The 10,391-nt window shown below is 49.1% G+C and overlaps 1 protein-coding gene across 2 annotated transcripts in view; it reads right to left on the bottom strand.

Moving 5' to 3' along the window:
- The window catches only part of pecr (peroxisomal trans-2-enoyl-CoA reductase), a 14,967-nt gene extending 4,889 nt beyond the window's left edge, over positions 1-10,078 (bottom strand). The window contains exons 1-7 of one of the 2 annotated variants that reach the window (XM_036986784.1): positions 9,913-10,071; positions 5,139-5,272; positions 4,721-4,886; positions 4,548-4,629; positions 3,781-3,877; positions 3,472-3,582; positions 3,144-3,368 (exon numbers count right to left, since the gene is read on the bottom strand). In XM_036986784.1, coding sequence (XP_036842679.1) covers positions 3,159-3,368; positions 3,472-3,582; positions 3,781-3,877; positions 4,548-4,629; positions 4,721-4,886; positions 5,139-5,272; positions 9,913-10,024 — 912 coding nt within the window. In that variant the 5' untranslated portion in view covers positions 10,025-10,071 and the 3' untranslated portion in view covers positions 3,144-3,158. Of the gene's footprint in view, positions 1-3,143; positions 3,369-3,471; positions 3,583-3,780; positions 3,878-4,547; positions 4,630-4,720; positions 4,887-5,138; positions 5,273-9,912 lie in introns of those variants that run through there. The other variant, XM_036986785.1, reaches the window with a different exon arrangement.
- Between the last annotated feature and the right edge of the window lie 313 nt (positions 10,079-10,391).

Genomic DNA, 10,391 nt, shown 5'->3' with positions numbered 1-10,391 from the left:
GGAGAGAGACCGTCAGGACACACAGAGCGAGAGGGAGGGAGAGACCGTCAGAACACACACAGAGAGAGAGGGAGAGACCGTCAGTACACACAGAGAGAGAGCGAGGGAGAGACCGTCAGAACACACACAGAGAGAGGGAGAGGGAGAGACCGTCAGAACACAGAGAGAGAGAGAGGGAGGGAGAGAGAGACTGTCAGTACACACAGAGAGAGAGGGAGGGAGAGACCGTTAGAACACAGAGAGAGAGAGAGACCGTCAGAACACACAGAGAGAGAGAGAGACCGTCAGAACACAGAGAGAGAGAGAGAGAGGGAGGGAGAGAGACCGTCAGGACACACAGAGAGAGAGGGAGGGAGAGAGACCGTCAGGACACACAGAGAGAGGTCGGAGGGAGAGAGACCGTCAGGACACACAGAGAGAGGGAGAGACCGTAGGACACACAGAGAGAGAGGGAGGGAGAGACCGTCAGAACACACACAGAGAGAGGGAGGGAGAGAGACCGTCAGTACATACAGAGAGAGAGGGAGAGACCGTCAGTACACACAGAGCGAGGGAGAGAGAAAGGGAGGAAGAGAGACCGTCAGGACACACAGAGAGAGAGGGAAAGGGAGAGACCATCAGAACACACACAGAGAGAGGGAGGGAGAGACCGTTAGAACACAGAGAGAGAGAGAGACCGTCAGAACACACAGAGAGAGAGAGAGACCGTCAGAACACACAGAGAGAGAGAGAGGGAGGGAGAGAGACCGTCAGGACACAGAGAGAGAGAGGGAGGGAGAGAGACCGTCAGGACACACAGAGAGAGGGAGAGACCGTAGGACACACAGAGAGAGGGAGAGACCGTAGGACACACAGAGAGAGAGGGAGGGAGAGACCGTCAGAACACAGACAGAGAGAGGGAGGGAGAGAGACCGTCAGTACAAACAGAGAGAGAGAGGGAGAGGGAGAGACCGTCAGTACACACAGAGCGAGGGAGGAAGAGAGACCGTCAGGACACACAGAGAGAGAGGGAGAGGGAGAGACCGTCAGAACACACACAGAGAGGGAGGGAGACCGTCAATACACACAGAGAGAGAGAGGGAGGGAGAGAGACCGTCAGGACACACAGAGAGAGAGGGAGAGGGAGAAACCGTCAGGACACACAGAGAGAGAGAGGGAGGGACCGTCAGTACACACAGAGAGAGAGAGGGGGAGGGAGAGAGACTGTCAGGACACACAGAGGGAGAGGGAGAGGGAGAGACCGTCAGTACACACAGAAAGAGAGAGGGAGGGAGAGAGACCGTCAGGACACACAGAGAGAGAGGGAGAGGGAGAGACCGTCAGAACACACACAGAGAGAGAGGGAGAGACCGTCAGTACACACAGAGAGAGAGCGAGGGAGAGACCGTCAGAACACACACAGAGAGAGGGAGGGAGAGACCGTCAGAACACACACAGAGAGAGGGAGAGGGAGAGACCGTCAGAACACAGAGAGAGAAAGGGAGGGAGAGAGAGACTGTCAGTACACACAGAGAGAGAGGGAGAGAGAGACCGTCAGAACACACAGAGAGAGAGAGAGACCGTCAGAACACACAGAGAGAGAGAGAGACCGTCAGAACACAGAGAGAGAGAGAGAGACCGTCAGAACACACAGAGAGAGAGAGGGAGGGAGAGAGACCGTCAGGACACACAGAGAGAGAGGGAGGGAGAGAGACCGTCAGGACACACAGAGAGAGGGAGAGACCGTAGGACACACAGAGAGAGGGAGAGACCGTAGGACACACAGAGAGAGAGGGAGGGAGAGACCGTCAGAACACACACAGAGAGAGGGAGGGAGAGACTGTCAGAACACACACAGAGAGAGGGAGGGAGAGACCGTCAGAACACACAGAGAGAGGGAGGGAGAGACTGTCAGAACACACACAGAGAGAGGGAGGGAGAGACCGTCAGAACACACAGAGAGAGGGAGGGAGAGACTGTCAGAACACACACAGAGAGAGGGAGGGAGAGACCGTCAGAACACACACAGAGAGAGGGAGAGGGAGAGACCGTCAGAACACACACAGAGAGAGGGAGAGGGAGAAACCGTCAGAACACAGAGAGAGAGAGAGGGAGGGAGAGAGAGACTGTCAGTACACACAGAGAGAGAGGGACGGAGAGACCGTCAGAACACAGAGAGAGAGAGAGAGACCGTCAGAACACACAGAGAGAGAGAGAGACCGTCAGAACACACAGAGAGAGAGACCGTCAGAACACACAGAGAGAGAGAGAGGGAGGGAGAGAGACCATCAGGACACACAGAGAGAGAGGGAGGGAGAGAGACCGTCAGGACACACAGAGAGAGAGGGAGGGAGAGAGACCGTCAGGACACACAGAGAGAGAGGGAGGGAGAGAGACCGTCAGGACACACACAGAGAGAGAGAGGGAGAGACCGTAGGACACACAGAGAGAGAGGGAGAGACAGTCAGAACACACAGAGAGAGAGAGGGAGGGAGAGACCGTCAGAACACACACAGAGAGAGGGAGGGAGAGACCGTCAGAACACAAACAGAGAGAGGGAGGGAAAGACTGTCAGAACACACACAGAGAGAGGGAGGGAGAGACCGTCAGAACACACACAGAGAGAGGGAGAGGGAGAGAGAGACCGTCAGAACACACAGAGAGAGGGAGGGGGAGAGAGAGACTGTCAGAACACACAGAGAGAGGGAGGGAGAGACCGTCAGAACACACACAGAGAGAGGGAGAGGGAGAGAGAGACCGTCAGAACACACAGAGAGAGGGAGGGGGAGAGAGAGACTGTCAGAACACACAGAGAGAGGGAGGGAGAGACCGTCAGAACACACAGAGAGAGGGAGGGAGAGACCGTCAGAACACACAGAGAGAGGGAGGGAGAGACCGTCAGAACACACACAGAGAGAGGGAGGGAGAGACCGTCAGTACACACACAGAGAGACAGGGAGGGAGAGACTGTCAGGACACACACAGAGAGGGATGGAGAGACCGTCAGGACACACAGAGAGAGGGAGGGAGAGACCGTCAGTCTCAAAGCGGTCTGAAGCACTGTGCTGAACACACAGAGAGAGAGAGAGAGAGAGGGAGAGACCGTCAGAACACACACAGAGAGAGAGAGGGAGAGAGACCGTCAGAACACACACAGAGAGAGAGGGAGAGAGAGACTGTCAGAACACACACAGAGAGAGAGGGAGAGAAAGACTGTCAGAACACACAGAGAGAGGGGGGGAGAGACCGTCAGTCTCAAAGCGGTCTGAAGCACTGTGCTGAACACACAGAGAGAGAGAGAGAGGGAGAGAGAGACCGTCAGAACACACACAGAGAGAGAGAGGGAGAGAGACCGTCAGAACACACACAGAGAGAGACGGAGAGAGAGACTGTCAGAACACACAGAGAGAGGGGGGAGAGACCGTCAGTCTCAAAGCGGTCTGAAGCACTGTGCTGATGTGTAAATCTGTGCTGTGTAAATGATGTGTGTACCTCCTCTGGGACTCCCAGTCTTTTAGCAGGGCTGAAGGGAATAGACATCTTAAACAGTGTTGGTCCAAACTCCTTATAGTTCTCAACGGCTGTCTTGGAGATGATGGTACCCTGGAAGAGGTGACAGAGTGACTGGCTTGAAACCCGGGGGCTTCTGTGGCTAGGTACCATAAGACTGGGTTAGCCCACTGAGCTTAAGATAAGGCTTTGAGAGCTTGGGGAGCAAACACAAGTCTACAGGTCAGTCATATTGTCACATCTTAGCGCAATTACAAATCAGGCAAACTGTGAACACACACACGTACGTACCGGTGCTATGGCGTTGACTCTGACTCCAGACACGGCCCATTCGATGGCCAGAGTCTTAGTTAGGTTGTCTACAGCGGCCCGCGCTGCTCCGGTATGACTGGCCAGAGACAACCCAGACGTCAGCGTGAGGTCCCCTCAGTAAGGTAGGTAGGTAGGTAGGGTGTAGAGGTGGTAGTAGGTAGGTAGGTAGTTAGTGTGTAGAGTTGGTGGTAGGTAGGTAGGTAGGTAGGTTGTGTGTAGAGTTGGTAGGTAGGTAGGTAGGTAGGTAGGTAGGTAGGTAGGTAGGTAGGTAGGTAGGTAGGTAGGTAGGTAGGTAGGTTGTGTGTAGAGTTGGTAGGTAGGTAGGTAGGTAGTGTGTAGAGTTGGTTGTAGGTAGGTAGGTAGGTAGGTAGTGTGTAGAGTTGGTAGTAGGTAGGTAGGTAGGTAGGTAGGTAGGTAGTGTGTAGAGTTGGTAGTAGGTAGGTAGGTAGGTTGTGTGTAGAGTTGGTAGGTAGGTAGGTAGGTAGGTAGTGTGTAGAGTTGGTTGTAGGTAGTTAGGTAGGTAGGTAGGTAGTGTGTAGAGTTGGTAGTAGGTAGGTAGGTAGGTAGTGTGTAGAGTTGGTAGTAGGTAGGTAGGTAGGTAGGTAGTGTGTCGAATTGGTAGTAGGTAGGTAGGTAGGTTGTGTGTAGAGTTGGTAGGTAGGTAGGTAGGTAGGTAGGTAGGTAGCTAGGTAGGTAGTGTGTAGAGTTGGTAGTAGGAAGGTAGGTAGGTAGTGTTGTAGACTCACGCCATGCCTGGGAAGCCCTTCCACATATCAGCGATGATGTTGACGATCACTCCTCCGTTCTCCTTCATCCATGCAGCATACACTAGGAAAACACACACACATGTCACACACACACACACACACACACACACACACACACACACACCACACACACACCACACACACACTCCTACCTTCCTTGCAGCAGTGGAAGGTTCCTGTGAGGTTGGTGTCTATGACAGCCTTCCACCCCTTAGATGAGGTGTGTTCTGCTGGGCTGCTGAACTGACCTCCACCGTTATTTACCAGGTAGTCTATCCGACCATACTGCTGCAACACTGACCCCACCAGAGACTTCACCTACAGCCACGCACACAGAACAGGTTTCACCTACAGCCACGCACACAGAAGAGGTTTCACCTACAGCCACGCACACAGAACAGGTTTCACCTACAGCCACGCACACAGAAGAGGTTTCACCTACAGCCACGCACACAGAACAGGTTTCACCTACAGCCACGCACACAGAAGAGGTTTCCTTTGATACACCATGGGGTTGGTGTGTGTACCCCTTCCTCCATGTGGAAGTTACAGGATGCTATGTTGACCTACCTCCTCCTCGTTGCGTATGTTACAGACTATAGGGGTGACAGATGCAGGACTAGACTCAGGGATACTCTGTCTCAGCTCTTCAGCTGCAGCCTCCAGCCTCTCCAACTTCCTACTGGAGATCACCACGTTACAACCTGACACAGAGACATATGATCACCACGTTACAACCTGACACAGAGACATATGATCACCACGTTACAACCTGACACAGAGACATATGATCACCACGTAACAACCTGACACAGAGACATATGATCAACACGTTACAACCTGACACACAGACATATGATCACCACGTTACAACCTGACACACAGACATATGATCACCACGTTACAACCTGACACAGAGACATATGATCACCAAGTTACAACCTGACACAGAGACATATGATCACCACATTACAACCTGACACAGAGACATATGATCACCAAGTTACAACCTGACACAGAGACATATGATCACCACATTACAACCTGACACAGAGACATATGATCACCAAGTTACAACCTGACACAGAGACATATGATCACCACGTTACAACCTGACACACAGACATATGATCACCACATTACAACCTGACACAGAGACATATGATCACCACGTTACAACCTGACACAGAGACATATGATCACCACGTTACAACCTGACACACAGACATATGATCACCACGTTACAACCTGACACACAGACATATGATCACCACGTTACAACCTGACACACACAGACATATGATCACCACGTTACAACCTGACACAGAGACATATGATCACCACGTTACAACCTGACACAGAGACATATGATCACCACGTTACAACCTGACACAGAGACATATGATCACCACGTTACAACCTGACACAGAGACATATGATCACCACGTTACAACCTGACACAGAGACATATGATCACCACGTTACAACCTGACACAGAGACATATGATTACCACGTTACAACCTGACACAGAGACATATGATCACCACGTTACAACCTGACACAGAGACATATGATCACCACGTTACAACCTGACACAGAGACATATGATCACCACGTTACAACCTGACACCTGAAAACCTGAAAACTCCTTGCCAATGGTATTCACACATGTAGCTGCAACTAAAACTCCTTGCCAATGGTATTCACACATATAGCTGCTACTAAAACTCCTTGCCAATGGTATTCACACATGTAGCTGCTACTAAAACTCCTTGCCAATGGTATTCACACATGTAGCTGCTACTAAAACTCCTTGCCAATGGTATTCACACATGTAGCTGCTACTAAAACTCCTTGCCAATGGTATTCACACATGTAGCTGCAACTAAAACTCCTTGCCAATGGTATTCACACATGTAGCTGCTACTAAAACTCCTTGCCAATGGTATTCACACATATAGCTGCAACTAAAACTCCTTGCCAATGGTATTCACACATGGAGCTGCTATTAAAACTCCTTGCCAATGGTATTCACACATATAGCTGCTACTAAAACTCCTTGCCAATGGTATTCACACAAGGAGCTGCTACTAAAACTGCGTGCCAATGGTATTCACACATGTAGCTGCTACTAAAACTCCTTGCCAATGGTATTCACACATATAGCTGCAACTAAAACTCCTTGCCAATGGTATTCACACATGGAGCTGCTATTAAAACTCCTTGCCAATGGTATTCACACATATAGCTGCTACTAAAACTCCTTGCCAATGGTATTCACACATGGAGCTGCTATTAAAACTCCTTGCCAATGGTATTCACACAAGGAGCTGCTACTAAAACTGCGTGCCAATGGTATTCACACATGTAGCTGCTACTAAAACTCCTTGCCAATGGTATTCACACATATAGCTGCTACTAAAACTCCTTGCCAATGGTATTCACACAAGGAGCTCCTACTAAAACTCCTTGCCAATGGTATTCACACATGTAGCTGCTACTAAAACTCCTTGCCAATGGTATTCACACATATAGCTGCTACTAAAACTCCTTGCCAATGGTATTCACACATATAGCTGCTACTAAAACTCCTTGCCAATGGTATTCACACATGTAGCTGCTACTAAAACTCCTTGCCAATGGTATTCACACATGTAGCTGCTACTAAAACTCCTTGCCAATGGTATTCACACATGGAGCTGCTACTAAAACTCCTTGCCAATGGTATTCACACATGGAGCTGCTACTAAAACTCCTTGCCAATGGTATTCACACAAGGAGCTGCTACTAAAACTGCGTGCCAATGGTATTCACACATGTAGCTGCTACTAAAACTCCTTGCCAATGGTATTCACACAAGGAGCTGCTACTAAAACTGCGTGCCAATGTAATATTGTCTTTTGAACAGAGATCAGTGTATCTCGGGCAGCATTTCTTAAAGTATTGGTGTCGGACCTGTTAATGGTCAGTGTACATTTATAATTGTTTCGTTAAATTACTGGAATTGATTTGGCCAAGTGCATCTGCGGACTCTGCTCAGTTTGCCAGGGTGACAGGGCGCCAGGGTGGCAGGGTGACAGGGTGGCAGGGTGACAGGGCGCCAGGGTGGCAGGGAGATGCCCGTGTGCTTCCCGGTTACCGGATCCTTTTTTCTGCCGTTTTGTTGAAGATCACTCGGTGACCCCCACGACGCAGCGCTGTTGTCCAGGCAACAGATGACGTGCTGTCCGTTACGGACTAGTCATTCCCACTCGCCGTCACTCACCGCGGTCATCAAATGGACTCAAACTAGCCACAAGTTCTGACTGAAACGCAAATACAGCGATGAGTTTCTCTCTCTCTTTCATACAAACTTATGACGAGGAGCGCCCACAATGTGTTTTGTGTGTGGAAGTGCTTAGTAATGCATAACAAACAAATGAATAAAACGACACGTCCTGACCAAACATCCACAGTATGATGGTAAACCCAGAGGTCTTTGAGGACAGGGCAGCATGCTTCAGGAAACAGGGCTTCGGGAAACAGGGATTTGCGAAACAGGGCTTCAGGAATCAGGGCTTCGGGAAACAGGGCTTCGGGAAACAGGACTTCAGGAAACAGGGCTTCGGGAAACAGGGCTTCGGGAAACAGGGCTTCGGGAAACAGGGCTTCGGGAAACAGGGATTCGGGAAACAGGGATTCGGGAAACAGGGATTCGGGAAACAGGGATTCGGGAAACAGGGATTCGGGAAACAGGGCTTCAGGAAACAGGGATTCGACTGTGGACCAGTCAGTCAACTAGAAAGGGATTGTTGTAATTTTATAACAGGTGATGATCAGCAGAAATAAGGGAGTACTATCTCTCATAGTAGTAGATGTGAGTTTCTCTTTCAAACAATCCCCTGGCCTTGTACATAGCTAATAGCTAACGTTAGCCAAAGCAAGCTAGCTACTGATAGTGCAACCCTTAGTAACAGTACACACTAAGACTAAAAATGATCAGGCCTACTGTACATCTCACTGTAGAAATTATTGTTGAAAACTAGTCTAGGTTGGAACTGTTGCTGTTAAAATACAGGTAATAATTAGTATTCTGAACTGGAATAAACTGATTGAAGCAAGATGCTGTTTGAAGCAAACATTCATCTACAACAGGAAGTGGTCTCCTGCCTGACTGAGAACCCACTCACACAGTTCTGGGTTGTTCATCTACAACAGGAAGTGGTCTCCTGCCTGACTGAGAACCCACTCACACAGTTCTGGGTTGTTCATCTACAACAGGAAGTGGTCTCCTGCCTGACTGAGAACCCACTCACACAGTTCTGGGTTGTTCATCTACAACAGGAAGTGGTCTCCTGCCTGACTGAGAACCCACTCACACAGTTCTGGGTTGTTTATCTACAACAGGAAGTGGTCTCCTGCTTGACTGAGAACCCACACACAGTTCTGGGTTGTTCATCTACAACAGGAAGTGGTCTCCTGCTTGACTGAGAACCCACACACAGTTCTGGGTTGTTCATCTACAAACAGGAAGTGGTCTCCTGCCTGACTGAGAAAGCAGTAGATGTTCTGGTCCAATTTGGCTTCACATACCTATGTGAGTCAGGGTTCTCAACTCTGACGTACATAAACAACAAGTCCAGAAACAGTCTCCAGGCTGAGCATGACCTCAGTGTTGTCAAGAACAGAGTCCAGAATAGATCTGCTCTCATTAGCACTGTGTGTGTTTTCTGGTCTACAGATGTGATCAATCACTTTATTTCAGTTCAGAATTAAAAATATATGTTGTATTTTAAACAGCAACAGTTCCAAACCAGACTTTCAACAATATTTTCTACAGTAAGATGTACAGTAGGCCTGATAATTTTTCATCTGTACTGTTACTAAGGGTTGCACTATCAAAAAGCCTGTGTGTGTGTTCTGTTATTCATCCGTGTGATGTGATCCATCAGTTTATTCTAGTTCAGAATGAAAATGATTTGTTGTATTTTAGCAGCAACAGTTCCAACCTAGACTGATATGTCAGTGTTTTTAATAGGGGGAAATAAACATGAATACATATTCATATGAATATTTAATTTAATTGTCATTTGTTTTTGTCTATATTGCATTTGTTTGAGGCATAAGAGCAATGAAATATTAATAATATACCGATATTTATGTATAGTTGCATATTTTCCTAAGCATGGGTCCCAGGAAAACAGAATTTCTCGTTTGGGTCCCAGGCTGAAAAAGTGTAAGAACCCCTGATCTAGGGTAAAGTTCACACAGTGCTGCTATAACCTAGTTAGCGACTCCCTGCCTGTGTCTAAACGCTGACACACACAGAGTAATCGATACGTCTGAACACAACACACTACCTACCCAGCTTCAGCAGGTCGGAGGAGATGGCTTTACCGATTCCGGTGCCTCCTCCCGTTACCACCGCCACTTTGTGGTTGAACAGACCCGCTTTAAACACACCGGAGACGGCCATGTTTCTCCCTGCTTCTCGGTGCTAGTCATGTGATCTGTCGTGTTTTTGAGCGCCCTTGTGGCGCCCTCTCCAGGATACAGCCGGTATTACAGCCAACTGATAATGTCCTTTAGTGATGGGCGTTCAGCCGGTATTACAGCCGACTGATAATGTCCTTTAGTGATGGGCGTTCAGCCGGTATTACAGCCGACTGATAATGTCCTTTAGTGATGGGCGTTCAGCCGGTATTACAGCCGACTGATAATGTCCTATAGTGATGGGCGTTCAGCCGGTATTACAGCCGACTGATAACGTCCTTTAGTGATGGGCATTCAGCCGGTATTACAGCCGACTGATAATGTCCTTTAGTGATGGGCGTTCAGCCGGT

This window comes from Oncorhynchus mykiss, chromosome 8 (genome assembly GCF_013265735.2).
Source record: "Oncorhynchus mykiss isolate Arlee chromosome 8, USDA_OmykA_1.1, whole genome shotgun sequence".
In the NCBI taxonomy this organism is placed as follows: domain Eukaryota; kingdom Metazoa; phylum Chordata; class Actinopteri; order Salmoniformes; family Salmonidae; genus Oncorhynchus; species Oncorhynchus mykiss.
The sequence above is the reverse complement of the archived record's forward strand: the minus strand, read 5'-3'. Positions and strand labels throughout refer to the sequence as shown.